Raw genomic sequence first — 17,855 nt, 5'->3', positions numbered from 1 at the left:
ACATACGAGAAAATTTAGTAAATAAAAAGGAAAGCAAATGTCAACTTATCCTTGAACCATTAGTCTCATGTGTATTTTGGCGAAGTGAATGAAATCTTGGTGAAACGTTATGTACTCGGGCAAATGGCTTTCTTCTATGAAACATTATAATTTCTCTTAGTTGAAGAAATCACTCAGTAGGAAATTAATTATTTCTTTTTAGTGAGAATAGGGATTAGCAAGGATAAATGAAGTAAATCAAAAGAGGCTAAAACAAATGTAGTCGTGTAGAGGTAAAGAGAAAATCTAATTGGAAGAAAGGAGCTTTTTTTGGCTTCATTTCATATAGCAAATAGCGAGTAGGAACTCCAACTTGATAGTAAGTTAGGACACACCTACTAAGTTGGGACTTGTCAATTCTTGATCCCTATGGTAATATTTTGAGTTTTATGACCCATTTTTGTTCCTTTTATAGGAATATCTGTCTCTCTTTTTCTCTCGTTGTCTAGTCTATAAAGCATCTTGTTTTAGTGGAGAGTGGAAAGTAGTGGCTGTAAGCCTGTATCTTTTTTTCCAAAAGAAAAATTATTCAAGGTCTGTGCATGGACTTAAAGCAAACGCAATCTCTAGTGTTATCTTGCACGTAATGCTCACTAGTGTTGGATCAAATGTGGAAAGTACAGCTCAGAGGCATGCACAAATTATAGAACATTGTCTTTTCTTAATTAAAAGTTCCATGCAAATGGTACATTGTTTGTCCTTCATGCTATATTTATCCTGAAATTTGGCGTTTATGCCTTATCATGAAGAACCTAAACATTTTCTTCTTTTCAGGTTTGGGAAATAGCCACTTTTGTGGCTTCGTATTTGGAAACTAACCATTTTCGGAATTAGACCGGTGGTTTGAAGTTCCAAAGTGGATCTCGTATGAATCTTAGGTTTGATTTCAAAACTAATAGTCAGACCACGAATTTCATTTTAGAAAGTGATCAACTTTTAAATACGACCAAGCAAAGCCAGTGAGTTGATGCGAACCCAGCAAAACCATGTCTGGTTTTTGTTCCTACATTGAGCCGTTGAGCGTCAACTATGCTAGTAGCAGATGAAACAGGGTTTCAAAATGTTGTGTTTATTGGAAATGAGCTCAAAACGACTAGTGTGTGTGTGTGTGTGCGCGCGCATAAAAAGAAAAAATAGGTTAAATTGAACCCACTTCTATCACTATAGGTCGGTCTCTGTCTAGCAGTTACTATAGAAGATGGGGACACCTTTTGGTCCTTTCAGAAATTTGACCACAAATTCAGAATAAATTTCCCTCGTCTATCAATTTTTAACAAGCAAGGCAGCATTTATAATAGTTTGAGCCAACTAAAAGACCAGTTGTTAATTACCTGTCTGTAAGAGCACCGACACTAGTTGCAAGTTGCCAGATGCAATAATCATCTCTGTTCTTGATAAATAAATACTTCTAACAAAAGACAGATGAATACATCTATTCTCTGCTCTTCTACATTTCACTCCTTCAAAAACCAATACGATCCGGACCCGGGAACCTAAGGAAACGGATCTGGGATTGAAAATAAAGAGGAACACAAGAAAAGAGGATAGATTCTGGGATATTTTTTAATTTAAAAAAAAAAGAACACCAGTAATTACACGTATCAAATTGCAGTTAGGCAAAAGAAAACTGTATCATGGTATCAACAGAACCGCTGAGGACGTACTGTAGTGCTGCATGGTATCTATAATGACATTGCAGCAATTGGATAGAGTAAATACCAATTTCACCAGCGTGCGTCTTACATAGAGTGTGATTGCCTGCATTAGCAATTAATGCTAGTAATGCGAATTGCTAAGTTCAGATTTGGCTAAAAGTATTACAAAATCAAGAATAAGTAAACATCAACTAACATGCCAAGCCTGACTATATCAACTAGCAATTCTAGTCAAGATGCTTCTGTTTAGGCTTTTGCAATTCATATTAGCTTCGTCATTGCTTAACCTTATAGACTATTCAACTGTAGTTTCCCCTCTCATGTCATTAAATTTCATTAGGCCAAAAAGAAATTACTTTTTTGGAGGTGGGGTGGGGGTGGGGTTACTGGAAAAAAGAAGGAAATGACGGATACGAGTAGAAGGATGGGGCATCTAAAAACTAAAAGCCAAAAGATCTGCTATTCTTCTGATTACCTGTTTCCTCTTTTGGTTATACTTAATTTGAGGATTCTCTGTCCTATATTCCCGTATTCCTTTTTCCATATAGGCCACAATTTACTTCAACATTGAACAGGAAAAAGACATGAATGTTTATCTATCAGGCCAAAGGCAATAAGCCCCTTGAGCAAAATAATATTTTTTATTAGAGAAGAGCAAAAAAGGTATCTATAATGGATCTCTCACAAAAATTCTCAAACATTCAAGTAATACCTTGTAAATGTCAAGCTACACCACTATCTGAAGGGTAACTCCCTAATACTCGCAAAAAGGTTGCAAATTCCTGCAAGGAAAAAACAATTCTCGTTCAGTGTTCAACTACCCACTAGTGAATTCGTTTTTTTTTTTAAAAAAATTATTATAAAAAAGGGAGGAAGGGGAGGGAGAAATGGGAGAGGGGAATACTCTATAGAAAATCGAACCCCCACCTACACAGGGGCGGATTAGGTATCCCACAAGTGAGCTACCCTGAATCACCTTATACACTTCGACAACTCTTTTGAGTGGTATTACTTTGCTCCTTCCTGTATGAATGACCAATAAATACTACAACATCAAGTATGTCTAAGAAGTACCTTGAGATGCCCCAGAGCATTTTGAGCCCTTTGGTCAGCCATAGATGCTTCGAAATCCACATAGAAAAGGTAAGGAAAGTATCTGCATAAGCATGTCGCACACAATTAGGAAGTGCACAACAGCAATGCAATGACATTGTAACTAAACGTTCTTCTGATCATAAGATGGTACTAGCATTTAGAAACTGCAAAAGTAGAGGAAGACATGTATGATGCATACTTTGGAAACCCATCTGTACTATCATCAAGCACCCGCAAAGCCTGCTTTTGCAGCGGACGACTCTCAATCTGACCCAAAATTTAAAGTAGAACATCCAAAAAAAAATGACTTAGTATATCTTACCTGTGGCCTGAGAAATAACAGAGTATTTTCAGCAGAGATAGACTAACCTTAGTAAGGTTGATATTTCGCATAGCAAAAACCGCAAGTGCCTTGAAAAGCACACCAGGACCTTCATCGAGCGAAAAGACCACACTTGTCTGTCACGATCAGTAGATAAGCACATTCCACAGAATTCGGTGAGAGTAACTTTTGAAGATAAAAAACATATGAATTCAGTTATAAAGTATTTGCTCCGCATTTGAAGAGTTGCTAAACTGAATAACTAACCTTGAATGGTTTATCAGTACCAGGAATAATGGGCTCCCTAGCCAGCATAAGGAAGCGAGTAACATTATCAGAGTCATCCTGAAAGAAAAATACATCAGAGAACTAATTAAAATGTTGTCGACAGCTAGATTGTTAAACCAGACTTCTGCACACCTGAATATCTTGTGCAAGCACGTTCAAACCATAGATCCTAGCTGCAGCCAAACTTGCAACTGCCCCTGCATCTTTTAGTTTTTGGAAAGCAATATACTGCAGAAATAATCAAAGAAAACATATCATGATTCAAAAATCTCAAGATAACTGGTTGAATCAACTAAGTATAATTTACCAGACCAATTACAGAATCTTCTAAATTCCAAAAGTTGCAGAAGTTAGAATATTGTCTCACCTTGGCTGCACCAGCAGTATCATCCACAGCTTCTCTGACCAACCCTAACTTTGTTAATGTGTTCTCACACTGTGCAAGAGCCTATGTACCAACCAGGTTTTCGATAAATAAACATGTGTGTCAAGCATATAAACAATTAGGAAGCAAAAGAAACATGCCTGAGGATGGCTAAGAACTCTTTTCAGGTCTTCAATTTTGACGCCATTGTTAGCCATTAAACAGTGCCGAATTGCAAGTTTGACTTCTCCAACTATATGTAGACGGTGTCTCAGTAAAAGGTCATAATTCCTGTGAATACTCCCCCCTAAAGAGTTTTCTATAGGTAAAACTGCTCTATCAACAAGCCACCTTTCAACAGCCTATCAAACAAGAAAGGAAGGTGAAATCATGGTTTGATTTTAATCTATATATGTGCAAAAGAATGTGAAACTAGCTTCTGCTGCATCTGGAACTTACTGTTAAGTCTTTAGTGACCTCACTCTTTAAGAAAATATAAACTAATGACACAAGCCAGCTTAAGAATCTTTAGTGACCTTAGTCTGGCAGGCCCCAGCTATTATGTCTTGCATAACCGAATTAGTTTACACAGACAGACTGAAACCATTTCACAAGAAATTTCAATCCAGCCTGACGCCTGTAGTACAAATTTTAATATTTGGTTATCTGTATCACTGTACAGCATTAAAAAGATCAGATAAACCCGCTAGGCCTAACATTACCTAAAGGAGAATTGGTACCATTCCTTAAGAACAAGCAGATAATACTATGATCAGACAATTTATGGCTGTCAATTCTGAAAATGTTGGGACAACTGCCAGATTTTCTACGCATCCCTACATGCAATAATCATTTCTATTACTTCTTACAAAACCCAACTAATTTCCAGCTCAAAATAAATTATGCAAGCAAACATTATAAAATAATTGGCTGAGATATATTTTCCTCTCCTATTTTCAAAGAAAATAGCTTTCTTGAAATTACCTCTAGATATTTATAGAAGACACCAATACAGGGTCCGTGATCTAACCCAAGCCCCGACATGGTGGTTTTTGAAAAGCATAAAGAAAGACAGAGATAGATAAAATCAAAGGAAAAAGTATGGGAAGAATTAGATTATAGAGACATAATATGAACATAAGGGCCTCTTATGAAGTCTTTGGGTGAGCAAACGTAAACAACAAGAGGATATAACAGCATTTTTCACATAATAATTCAAGACAATAAGCTACTTCCAGCATCTTCCAGTATCTCCCAGCTTGGGCAGCTTGTTCATAAATACTTGAAATTTCTTATAGAGGTAGACTCATGTTTGACTAACTGATCTCTTCATATCCATATAGAAGAAAATGCAATATTTGAACTATTGGCACCCAGTATGAAAAAAGGAAAAATAAGTCCATCTTTTATGATTAAAAAAAGAGGTTCCATAATCCCTAACCAAGCCAAAATTTAAGGATTTTAGCAAGTTACTGTTGAAGTTAAAGTGGGTCAACATTTTAACACATGGTGCAACAGTTTAAACTTTTTTGGTTAACATAACTAGAATTCCAGCATTCATGACATGGAAAACCATAATAACCACATCTTATGCAAGGAACAGAGCAGTCATGAGTTCCTTCAACATGTTAAATAGATATGAAGTTATCCCTTAGGTTGGAATAAGTGTCAACACAAGTAGCAGGATTAGAAAGTCATCATAAAGAAAAGCATTATAAAGAATAATCTGGAGTAATTATTTTGTATTGACAATTTCTTAAGTTCTTTTTTTATTTAAGGATATTCAACAACTATCTCAGCCAGCCTTCCATTATGTTACCCTCTGTCTGTGGTACTTGCACCCTTGATAGGGTGTAACCATTCTAATATTATCCAATTTTATGTTGTCTCTATTCTCTTTTTGGTGTACTTATGAGGTCCCTTGTCGTATAGAGGATTGGGCCACTTTTATCGAGAACCATATTTTGATGTAACTTCTCTTTTTTGATTTCGGCGTGGTTATTATGGAGGACATGCCGATGTCTATAAGCCCTATGGTGAAAATTTTACTATTACAATGTGAACTCCTTATATCCATTTATATAGACGGATTTTAGGAGGTTGTTGTAAAGGATTTTCGGCTCCTTTTACGTAATTCTCTGTACCATCATGGTACCTTTAGCAATAAAATTAACCTTACAAAAAAATATATTATTCAATTTTGTGGCCACTTACCACACATCCAATGCAACACTTTGTATTTTTGTAACATTATATGCAGGATCTAGAGGCTCAATATTCACTCCCATGTAACATTGCTCGTCTCACAAATCACAACTGTTCTACAGAAATTGTTTATTAATTTGTTAGATATCTTCCTATCAAATAATACATCATAGCACTCCACTTCAACCATCCTATTTTAATTCTAGAACAGATGTAATTAGCATTAACTTTTTTACTTTATCTTTGAAAAATAAATACTCATTAAACAATACAAAGTAACCAATGATGGATAAGTTTACAACCATGGTTAACCGTCATCCGCTCCTACACACAAAGAAATGCATAATTCATTGATGAAAACAATCGTTGCCTTAATTGAGTAACCAAAGAAAAACTCACTTCAAAAGCAGTATCAAATTGTTCACAGGGAACTGCTTCACAGTTTGGATATGCTTTCTCTGCTGCTGATTCACTGTAAGCACCACGCACTCCCTGAAAGATCAATACATAACCAATCAGGATCGTCGACAAGCAACCTGATTAGCAGAGGCGTATCCAAAATTTGAAACTAGTTGGTGTAATATATATATATATATATATATATATATATATATATATATATATATATATATACACAAACACACACACACACTGACAGCATAAGAAGTTTTAACATCATCAGTGAATTTTAAAATCTGATAGCAGGTTAGTTAGCATTTTTACCAGATTACTTATTAACGCCTATCAAGAGATTTACCTAAAATTACCTACTAAGTGACATGATTGTGTAATTTTTTTACACCGTCAATGTACATAACTGAAACTCTATATTTCCAATCCGCCTTTTTTAATCAATGTCTAAAGAAAAATGAAAACGCACGCATTACACCCACTCATAACCTGATAAGCAACCCGAAGACGAGACCCTTCGGATGCCATATTGCTCAAATCAGCCGACGTCAATGGCCCTAAAATTCATCAATCAACACAAAATATCAAGACAATTGCATTATAAAAGAAAGCCCTAAATTTATCGAAATTGATCAATTTTAAAAACTGTAACCTACTTGGAAGGGGATTAGGTGAATCCTTGGCATTGAATTCATAAGGATGTTCATCATTGACTTTATTAAGCTCAATTGCTTGACCTTTCTTAATATTGCCTCCGAATGGGCTGTTGCCGGAACCGTCGGCGCAGGCGTAGATCGAGAGATAACGACGTCGTTTAGGTAATGGAGTGAAGGAGATGTGAGTGAGGGATGAGAGATTTGAGGTGGTTGTTTCAGGAGGAGGGGGTTGGATTTTTGGAGACCTTAAGATGGTGGCCGCCATGGTAGTTGTTCACTGTGTGTGTGTGTGTTGTTGCATGAGCGAGATAACCGAGAGCGGGAGAAGAGATGGTGTCAGTGTCACTGTTTATTTGGTGGAAGTTTTCCAAATTAGTCCCGCTAATTTTAGATTCGGAAAAGGTCATTTATTTCCCTCTACTTTGATTTATTGTATAAGCTAGGGGTGTTCAAAACTGAACCAAAAAGAAAATCGAACAGAAACCGAAGCTTAATGGTTTATTGATATCGGGTTAAGGGTTTAACGGACGGGGAACAGATTGAATTTTTTTTATTAACGGCTTATCGGTTTGGGGGCGGATTATTCAATTTTCTTAACGGATAATCCGTTAACCCGTTAAGAATATATATGTATATATAATTTATTTTTATCCAACAACAACAACATACCCGATAAAATCCCACTAGTGGGGTCTGGGGAGAGTAGAGTGTACGCGGACCTTACTCCTGCCCCGAAAAGGGCAGAGAGGCTGTTTCCAGGAGACTCTCGGCTCAACAGGAAAGGCAATAATATCAGAAAAGAAATAAGAGAAAAGACATGTAATAATAAAAGATACCAGAAAGAAAATAACCATAACAAATAAGTGAAAGGACTCTATCAAAAACCATATATATATATATATATATATATATATATATATATATATATATATATTAAATATCAAAAACCCTTCCACTTCAGTCTTCCACTCTTCCAGTACTCTATCTCTAAGTTCTAACGCCTAATTCCTAAATAATCAGAATTATGAAAAATATGTAACATAATTCAAATGAATGACATAAGAAAGTACAACACAGTTTTTGTTGTCATTTTCATATTACCGTTTTAGGCTGCTCAATGTTGCCATTAACGAGCTGCTAGATTTAGAATTTTCTGTATCATTTACCAAAATAAATCTTGAGAAAATAAGGTTGATAAGTTGCATCGTTTGGCTCAAATCTGGAGAAAGTCAATTTGTTTTGAAGCATTTGAACGATTTAGAGATTAATTTGGATGACATGCATTTCTTTCGACGTTAGTGTAGTAGTGCTACCACTTGTAGAATATAGATTGAATTAGGCCGATAAACCGCCCACTAACGGCCCGATAAGAGCTAAACCGATACCAATCCGCCCGATATCTTATCGGGTGGCTAGCGGATTAAAACATTTAAAAGTCGATAACCGATAAGCCAAACCGTTAAGAGTAAATAACCGCCCAATCCGCCCGATAAGCAACCCTAGTATAAGCTAGTTCCCGTTATACTTTCTTGCTAATATGATCTCTATTGTCACTAGAGTGTTCATGGTTCGGTTTGGATCGATTTTTCCCTAAAAAGAAATCAAACCAAGTAAGTCGATTTTTTAAATATTAGAACCAAACCAAACCAATTAAGTCGGTTTTTTCTCGATTCGGTTTATGTCTGGTTTTGTCGGTTTTTCGGTTTTTTTGGTTATTTGTCGGTTTTTTTCTTAAATATAAGACATACACTACCAAACACATATTTCGGCGACCACATTTTCAACGTAACACTATCAAATCAATTTGCCCTTTGAGAAATCTATTATTTACCAAGATATATTGATGATAATTGAATCAAATAGTGATGAATAATTTAAGGACTCAACTAAAAATATATTATTTTTAACACGAAATAAATTCTTACACTTAACAAAAAAACTACCAATCAAACTAGAATGTAAAGGTAAAAAACTATACTAAAAGTGAAAACTATTAACATTTACCATAAAAATTTTGAAATTTTGTATAAAAATATACATATATATAGGTGTAATAATAAATTTGAAATAGCTACTCCTATAGTTGGTTTGGTTCGGTTTTTTTCGGTTTTTTCTGATTAAAACCAAAACCAAGCCAAATTTGATCGGTTTTTAAAATTCAAAACGAAACCAAACCAAACTAAAAAGTATCAGTTTTTTTGGTCGGTTTGGTTTGGTTTTCGGTTTGGTTCAGTTTTTCGGGTTTTTATGAACACCCCTAATTGTCACACAAAGTTCCATATTTGTCCCCTTTTTGACGAAATGGGACACGTAGCATCTTTGAACTTAAAAACACACCCCTCTAATGGACTAACCCGCCCCGACCCATAACCCGTCGGATTCCCCCACCCTAAATTAAAACACCCGATAAGCTATTACAACCCTAAACCACCATTGACAAATCAATAGCAACCAAATCTAGAGTTCTGTTATTTTCTCTCGCCTTTTTTCTTCTTAAACTTTTGTGTTGGGACTGTTTAGGTTATTGAAAGGCATACAATGTCGGAGAATAGTTATTCATCGAAGAGGATGTATCATTGTGGAGAAGTTGCCAATCACTCATAAACCCACGAAGGAGATTCTACAAGTGTCCTAAACCTGAGGTACCCCTTCCATATCGATTGATATCCATTGTTTCAACAATTGTTTGAAGTTGTTTGTGTTTCGTTTAGAATGAAGGATGTGGTTATTGGCAATTGCACGATAAAGAATTCCCCGATGTTGCATTAATTACAATTACTAATGTACGATCAAATCGAGAGATTAAAATGTTGAATATTTCTTTGAAAGCTCTTAAAGTTGAAAGTGATGGCTTGAAGAAAAGGGTTAAAGTATTAGAGGCAATGAAGAATTCTGAAGTTAAAAAAGTTATAAAATTGGAAGACAAAGTGTTGAAGATGAAGACGTTCATCATAGTTTTCAGTGTCCTAATTGTTGGATTTGCTTCCTCATTTATGAAGTGAATTACTTTGTACAATCTTGTATCTCTAATGTTTTCATTTAGTACCAATGATAACTATTAGTTAACTGACTTTTTTTTGCTAAAGTAATGTTTGTATTGTATGGATTCCAATCGTTTATCATTTCAAATGACAATTAGTAGTTCAATCTTTCCAGTAGAATTTGTTATGTTAGTAACATGAGTGATGTTGGTTCCAGTAGAATTTCCAATAGAATTTGTCATCTTTTCAGTAGAATTTGTCGAGCAAACAATAGTTAATCTATGTACATTACCAACAGCAAAAAGAAGGTCCTAAATATGTACATTATCAACAGCAGAAAGAAGTCACAACTGATTAAAAAGGGCTAATTAACTTCATAAATTACCAACTGATTACACACTAATTAACTACATAAATTACCAACTGATAACATACTAATTAAGACCAACAACATAAATTATCAACTGATAAAACACTAATTTAGCGAACAAACAATACCAACTTACCAAGTCAGAAGTTTGACATTTACATCAACTTAGAATAGTGGATGCTATGTTATAACTTACAACTGCAAACACTTACAGAACCTAAGTCATAGCATGACATCCACCTCTAAAGTCACACAACCAAAAATTACCAAGTATTATCATAATGCAGTAATTACATGCCAATTTAAACCAACACAAACTAAAAGAAAGTGACATGGGACATATCAGATACCCTTTCTTGGTATCAATTTCTGGACTTTCTATCTATGTTGCTTCTCCACCTAATCTCTAGTCATTGCAGGATTTCCCTTCCATGTCAAGTTTGTTGGTGAGTAAGGAAGATAAGTTGGTTCTATTTTAATATTCTATTAATTATTCCCGTGAAGTTATTATTAACTGTTAGGCTTACCTAGTCGTAGAGACTAGGTGCCATCACAACATCCTACGGAGGAAAATTGGGATAGTAACAAGTTAGTATCAGAGCTCTAGGTTCATAGGTGTTACAAGTCATAAGCAAGTTTAGTAGAGCCTTGTGGATCCTTACGGAGACGTTTGTACTTATCTTCGAGAGGCTACGGAACTGTTAGGAAAACTTCACTTCTTTGATTCCTTATCATGTGAATTGGTTGATTTCAAAACTGAATCTTTGACTTTCTATTCTCTACCAGATTGTGAGGACACGCACTGCTGCATCCAGCGATTAGACATCTACGCCCCTGCTAGAGCTGCGAGAGACCGGGGCTGGGTTAGAGGCCGAGGAGGGGCACGTGGTGCAGCTAGAGCACCTGCCCGAGCTACGACAAAGGAGCCACCAGTAGCTCTAGTTAGGGGACAGACACCCGAGGCGCCTGTTGCCACCCCTACACTACAGGAGACCCTCACATAGTTCTTGAGCATGTTTGATACTCTAGCTTAGGCGGGTTGATTCCACTTGCACCAACCACATTTCAGGCTAGGGGAGGAGCTCAGTCTCCCGCGTCCCGTACCCTAGAGAAGTCGGTCTAGGTCCATTAGGTAATAGAGGTCATACCAGTACAGCCTGTTGTTTACAGTCATACGTGTTGACAATGCCTCATTCAATGTAATAATTTCTTGATATTTTTTCCCAAGCGTTGTGTACATGTGTGAAGCTTCTTTTCTATTGCTACAATTCCAACGTCCAAACATATTCCTAACTTCTTTTAGGAAGTCATATATTGGAAATTCTCTTGCTAATACAAGTGCCGAATTGATCGACTCAGCAATATTTGACGTCTTAGTTCATCCCCTGTTAACATGTGCATACAACCTAGCCCACTTTTTGTATCCAGCTAATTCCAAGTAATCTTTCACCCGAATATCTACTTTCTCCACCTTTTCCCTTAGACTATCAAATTCTTCCTAGGTGTATGTTTTTTTCGTTGAAAAGTATAACTCATTCAACTTCTCATGACTCTTTTTGAATTTCTTGTATACGTTGTTCCATAGATTCCATATACAAGCAAAATGAGGTACAGTATGATACACTATAGATACAGATTTGATGATGCTCTCATTCCTATATGAAATGATGCATATGTTCTCTCGTTCGCCATAAGCTACCTTAAATTGCTCAAAGAACTACAACCAATGAGCATCATCCTCTGAATCAACTACAACATATGCTAGTGGCAGTATATGTCCTGTAAATACAATTGCATACAGACCAAAAATATCATTATAGTTGTATTAAAAATCAAAATAGTATTTTCTATGTTAGTCTAACTTGTATGTAATTTTTTTAATTAACTAACCTGCACCATCCAACGTGCTAGCAGAGACGAATGTCCCGTGTATGTTGATTTTAGGTGGATACCATCCACAACGACGATGGGTGTATAGTAATCGATCCCCTTTATAAAATCATACAACGATATATATAAATACACGAGCTCATTTTTAGGAGATTTTTCCATTCTAATATGTGAACCGGGATAAGTTATATCGAGTGTATATAAGTACCCTGGTAATTTATTGTATGAATAAGCTGGTTCGCCCCTCAGGAAATCCACTATGGTTAATATTTTGAGTAAACGATCTCAGAATCTGGATCTTACGGTTCCAATACAATCGTATGACGATTTTGGACTTGGGCGTATGTTCGGATCGGGGGATGACCCGGAAGCGTTTCGACGCCTAATAGTGAAAGTTGGCATTTTGAGCAAATTCCATAAGTTTGGATTGAAATGGATTTTTACATTCTAGACGTCCGTTTGGGGTTCCGAGCCTGGGAATAGCTCCGTACGGTGATTCTGGACTTGGGAGCGCGTCCAGAAGTGGAATCGGAGTTCGTAGGTCGTTTCGGAGTCATTTGGCGAAAGTTAAAAATTTGAAGTTTTGAAAAGTTTGACCGAGGGTAGACTTTTTGATATCGGGTTCAGATTCAAGTCTTGGAAGTTGGAGTAGGTCTGTAATTTCATTTATGAGTTGCACGCATAATTTAGTGTCATTCCGAGTTGATTTGATAAGAATCGGACGCGCAGAAGTGTTTCTAGAGGTTTTTGAGTTCATGAGTAAATTCATGCGTTTTGGCGTCCAGTTCATGGTTTTTGATGTTATTCCGGTGTTCCGATTGCGCGAGCAAGTTTGTATAATATTTTTATACTTGTGTGGGTGTTTGGTGTGGAGCTCCGAGGGATCAGGTGAGTTTCGGACGTTCGGAAGGAATGAAAACACCTTAGTTTTCTGGTGTTTCTTGGCAGCAGTTGCAGGTCTCGCAAATACGAACCTCGCATTTACGAGAAGGGCTTCGCAATTGCGAAGGAGCCCGACCTAGGCAGTGTTCGCATTTGTGACACAATTGTCTCAATTGTGATAACTAGCAGAGTCTGCATTTGCGACCTCAGCAGCTGAAGCCCAGGCTTCGGATTTGCGAGGCTTTTGTCGCATTTGCGAACCTGGTGTCGCAGATGCGACATCGAGGCCTGTGCGCAGCTCATTTAATGCGACACTTAGGCCATTTATCTCATTTCACTTCACTTTTTGGGCGATTGTTGGAGCTTTTGGAAGAGGGTTTTCACCTAGCACTTTGAGGTAAGTAATTTCTACACAACATGAGTTAAATACATAGATTATGGGTAGATTAACATGTAAATATTAGTAAAAATCAAGGGTTTAGATGAAAATCTAGGTTTTTGATAAAAATGAGATTTAACCATGAAATTGGTTACGGAACTTAGTAAAAATTATATATTTATGTTCCTAAGGTTATGGGTATCAACTTTCTTCGAAAATTTCTAAAATCCGGGAACGTGGGCCCGGGGGTGAATTTTAGGAATCTTGCATTTAGGGTTGGGTAACCACTTAAATAGTTAGAACATGAACTTTTGAAAATATATTGTTTAGTTTTTACACTATTTGAATAATTTTGGATTGTTCGGCACCGATTTGAGGGTTTGAGCATAATCTTGGACCGAAAAGTGGGTCTGGTAAGTCTCTTTTCTAACCTTGTAAGAGGAAAATTTCCCCATAGGTGAACTTAATTGATATGTGTTGTTATTTGTGGGAGCTACATACGTATGAAGTGACGAGAGTCCGTACGTAGCTACTATTCCTGTTTATGTCCGGATAATTTTAGGCTTACACCATGCTTTGTGGATACCGTTAACTGATTATATTTGTTAACTGTATCGAATGGAACTAAGTTGAGGATTTTAAGATTTCAAAAGCTTCAAGTTGAATTTCCTTTATTTGAAAAGAATCGAGAAAGGTTATGATTTATTGCTAAATTTATATTTGACCGTGTCACAAGTATATTCCGCGAACGGGGTGATTCTTTCCACTACTCTCATGGGAGCGGGCCGTTCGCCTCGGCAAGTTAATAGATGCATCTATGGTTTGTGTCGTTCGACCCTTGACAGTGCACAGTTTATATTTGTGTTGGATCGGATCGTACGTCCTCGGCAGAATTCGTGCGCAATAATAGGACTGGAAGTCCCTTTCATAATTGGTATTAATTCATTTGTTTGAGAGATTATTTGTTTTAAAATGAAGGAAATGACTGGGTTCTTAAATATGGTGAAAGGATTGTTTAGATATCTCTTATTCTGAGTTTTATTGTCATCTCTATATATCATGTTTTAACTAGAATTTCACATTATCATATTGTTGGCCCTTAGTAAGTGTCGGAGTCGACCCCTCGTCACTACTTCTTTGAGGTTAGACTAGATACTTACTGGGTACATATTATTTATGTATTCATGCTACATTTCTGTACTTAATGGTATAGGATCTAAGGCGGGTGCATCTGGTTACCAGTCCGGCGCGCATATTTGATCCCCATCTCGAGACTTCACGGTGAGCTGCCTTCCGAGTCGTTCTGCAGCAGATGGAGTGTCACGCCCCAAACCCGGGGAGGCGTGGCTGGCACCCGGTGCCGAGCTGGCCCGAGCGAACCACTCTGTAACTCATGATCATTCGACCAAAACTAGAACATACATAGGTCGAGTTAGCTGGACTCATTCCTTTAGTAACTACCATGGGCTAACATGGCCACAACTCGTAATGTATAATTGTAAGTTGGAAAACACTGTATCCCTGAATCATTTTTCTTAAAACATGAATACATATGGGTCGTCAAGGCCTCTGACATACTGTACAAACTGAACTTCTATCTACAAAGCCTCTAAGATTAACTGACATCAAATGGGACAGGGTATCGGCCTACTCGTAAATCTGTAGCAGAACTCTAACACGATGACTCATAGACTCGGCTGCACTCTGAATGAGGTGGAGTCTTACCTATCCTTCGCTGAATGCCAATCTCGTCTACTATGAGGGCTCGTCAACTGATTATCTATACCTGCAGGCATGAATGTAGCGTCCCCAACAAAAGGACGTCGGTACGAATAATGTATTGAGTATGTAAGGCGGAACTAAAACATAACCATAAGTCAATATTAATCAAGGACATGGAAGAAACATGGAGTAAATGACTCAACCTGTAAGTCTGGATAACTCTGTAAATCATGAAATACTTATAGTGTCATGCATATGTGTATAAATGTCATGTCGTGCATAGGTACATGTGTTCATAACATCATCAAGCCTCTGAGGGCATCCCATCATATCATCTTAGCCACTGTGGGCAAAATCATCAACGTATAACCAGCTGATCAGGTGGTGGTGCGTATATAACGCCATAACCTTTCCCATATCCCATATACATACATACATACATACATATATATATATATATATATATATATATATATATATATGCATGTATAAATGCATGTAATGCATATGAAATACGTTAATAAAATCTCTTGGTACGTCATAAGGCCATTATGCCTCTGATTAATATCATGAAATAAACTTTACCAACTTACATATTTTTGAGACCCATGAACAAACAATAGAATAATAAGACATATGGAAATTCAAGAACATAGACATATCTAATACTTCTATGAATATAGTCATTTATGGAATTTGTGCATTTGCTCGTTTCGCTTGTGTCGTATAGATCATGCCAAACATACTTGGAGTAAGGAAAAATCCGTATGATATTTTTTTGGGAAAGGTTGCTACTTCTGCCAAGTGCTATCGTGATACTATCTTTTTTTTTTATCTTGTCAAATGTTTGTATAAGCCGACGTCCACTCAAAAAAACAAATCTTGTCAGCGCCTCTTAAGTATCTACAATGGAGTGTCAAAAATCCATTTCCTTCAGTTTTAAGAATCTTGAAGATACATCCCTCTGCCCTTTTCATCTCCAACTATCACTATCCATATGTTAGATTTTCTGCTGATGAGCAACCAAGCAACTTTCTTGATCTTAACAGATTCCTCTGAATTTTAGGTCCATGGGATTCACCCTTCCAATTTATTTGCAGAACTGCTGGTGTCTGCTAGCAAGAAATATTGAATACAACCCGAAATATTTCACAGAAGGCGACATCTATATATGTTTTCAGAAACCGATTCCTAGCTCTTTTGCCTGGTTTCAAGCATTTCTGTAGAAACTATCCCACATTTTCCTAATATTCCTTTATAAAGCTACTCTATACCGCTCAATTTGATATGAAATGGGCCAAAATGGACCAAAATGATCTTAACGAATTTTGTATAAAGAAAATGATCTTAATGATTCATATAACTGACTTTCACTATTCTAAGATTGTGGAATATTAGTAGTCAAAGTATGTTTAATTATTTCTCTACAATAAGGAGAATATGACTATGTTTCCGTCACTTCTACTGCAGCAGTTCCTCTCTAGAGGTGGAGACATCCAAAACTATAAAACATTTTTCCAACAACAACTAATAATGAAAGGCCATTTTCCATACGTGTAATGAAGGCATATTATGCCTTATGACTCATCCTACATTTTGGTTCCACTTTGGCTTAGCTTGATGCCAAGTGGCTGTCACGACCCTAAACTCGGACCCGATTGTGATGGCGCCTCTCCTGAAGACAAGGCCAGCCGACACATACCCAATTCAAAGTTAAACAGCTAAACAACAATACAATAGGCTAAAACATGCTTTAATAATTGCTAAACAACAATGCAATATCACAGCAAGGCGGAAGTACAACCCAAACACAGCCCAAATCGGGGTGTCACTAGTCATGAGCATCTACTAATCTAAATACAACTGACAAAGTCTGGAATGTACTAAGTACAAACTAAAAAAAATAAGCAGGGAGAAAAGCAGTGCTGCGAACGCCGGCAGCTACCTTGCTAAACTCCGATAACTCTGCCTCCGATCAGCCAAAACCCGCTACCGGGTGTAGAATACCTGAATCCGCACACATGGTGCAGGGAGTAAAGTGAGTACTCCAACTCAATGAGTAATAATCATAAATAAAGACTGAGTGATAAGAAATCACGAAAAGAGCATCAACATGCTGTATAGAAGCAGTTTCAAAATCCAGTAAGAAAGCAATGAAGCTGTAAAATCCTTTAAAACATCTTAGCTTAGTTTAAAACTCTTTTGAAAATGACTTTCAACAGTTGCGCAAATGAATGCAGAACAACTAGTGCAAGTAAGCACAGAAATCCGCCTCTCGGGCACAAATGCACAATTAAGCAAGTAAATGACAGGCAAATAAGAAAGATAAGCACATAAGGTTCGCCTCTCGGGCGACATCTCAGAACAGTATCAGCCCCTCGGGCAAACACATCGAACAATAACAGCCCCTCGGGCTATATCTCACATCACACTGGGTACCCGCGCTCACTGGGGGTGTGCAGACTCCTGGAGGGGCCCCTTACGGTCGAAGCGCAATAACAAGCCATCTCGTGGCATCATAAACAGGTCCTCGACCTCATATCAAAATCAAGCCACCTCGTGGCGTACAATCTCAGGCCCTCGGCCTCATAATCAA

The 17,855-nt window shown here is 37.1% G+C and overlaps 1 protein-coding gene across 2 annotated transcripts; it reads right to left on the bottom strand.

Annotated features, from left to right (window-relative positions):
- Positions 1-1,392: 1,392 nt before the first annotated feature.
- Positions 1,393-7,421, bottom strand: LOC109210720 (arogenate dehydratase/prephenate dehydratase 2, chloroplastic). 2 transcript variants are annotated; one of them, XM_019374173.1, is made up of 12 exons: positions 7,036-7,421; positions 6,869-6,936; positions 6,368-6,460; positions 3,925-4,125; positions 3,767-3,847; positions 3,532-3,627; positions 3,379-3,456; positions 3,159-3,248; positions 2,989-3,056; positions 2,769-2,850; positions 2,407-2,476; positions 1,393-1,815 (listed from the first exon to the last, which is right to left on the bottom strand). In XM_019374173.1, the coding sequence occupies exons 1-11, from the start codon at positions 7,298-7,300 to the stop codon at positions 2,417-2,419; spliced, it is 1,182 nt and encodes a 393-aa protein (XP_019229718.1). In that variant the 5' UTR covers positions 7,301-7,421; the 3' UTR covers positions 1,393-1,815; positions 2,407-2,416. The 2 variants fall into 2 exon arrangements, with proteins under 2 accessions (XP_019229718.1, XP_019229717.1); XM_019374172.1 differs by having other exon boundaries at positions 1,393-1,797.
- Positions 7,422-17,855: the final 10,434 nt, after the last annotated feature.

The sequence above is a fragment of the Nicotiana attenuata genome, unplaced genomic scaffold (assembly GCF_001879085.1).
Source record: "Nicotiana attenuata strain UT unplaced genomic scaffold, NIATTr2, whole genome shotgun sequence".
NCBI lineage: Eukaryota > Viridiplantae > Streptophyta > Magnoliopsida > Solanales > Solanaceae > Nicotiana > Nicotiana attenuata.
This window is presented reverse-complemented; position numbering and strand designations above follow the sequence as displayed.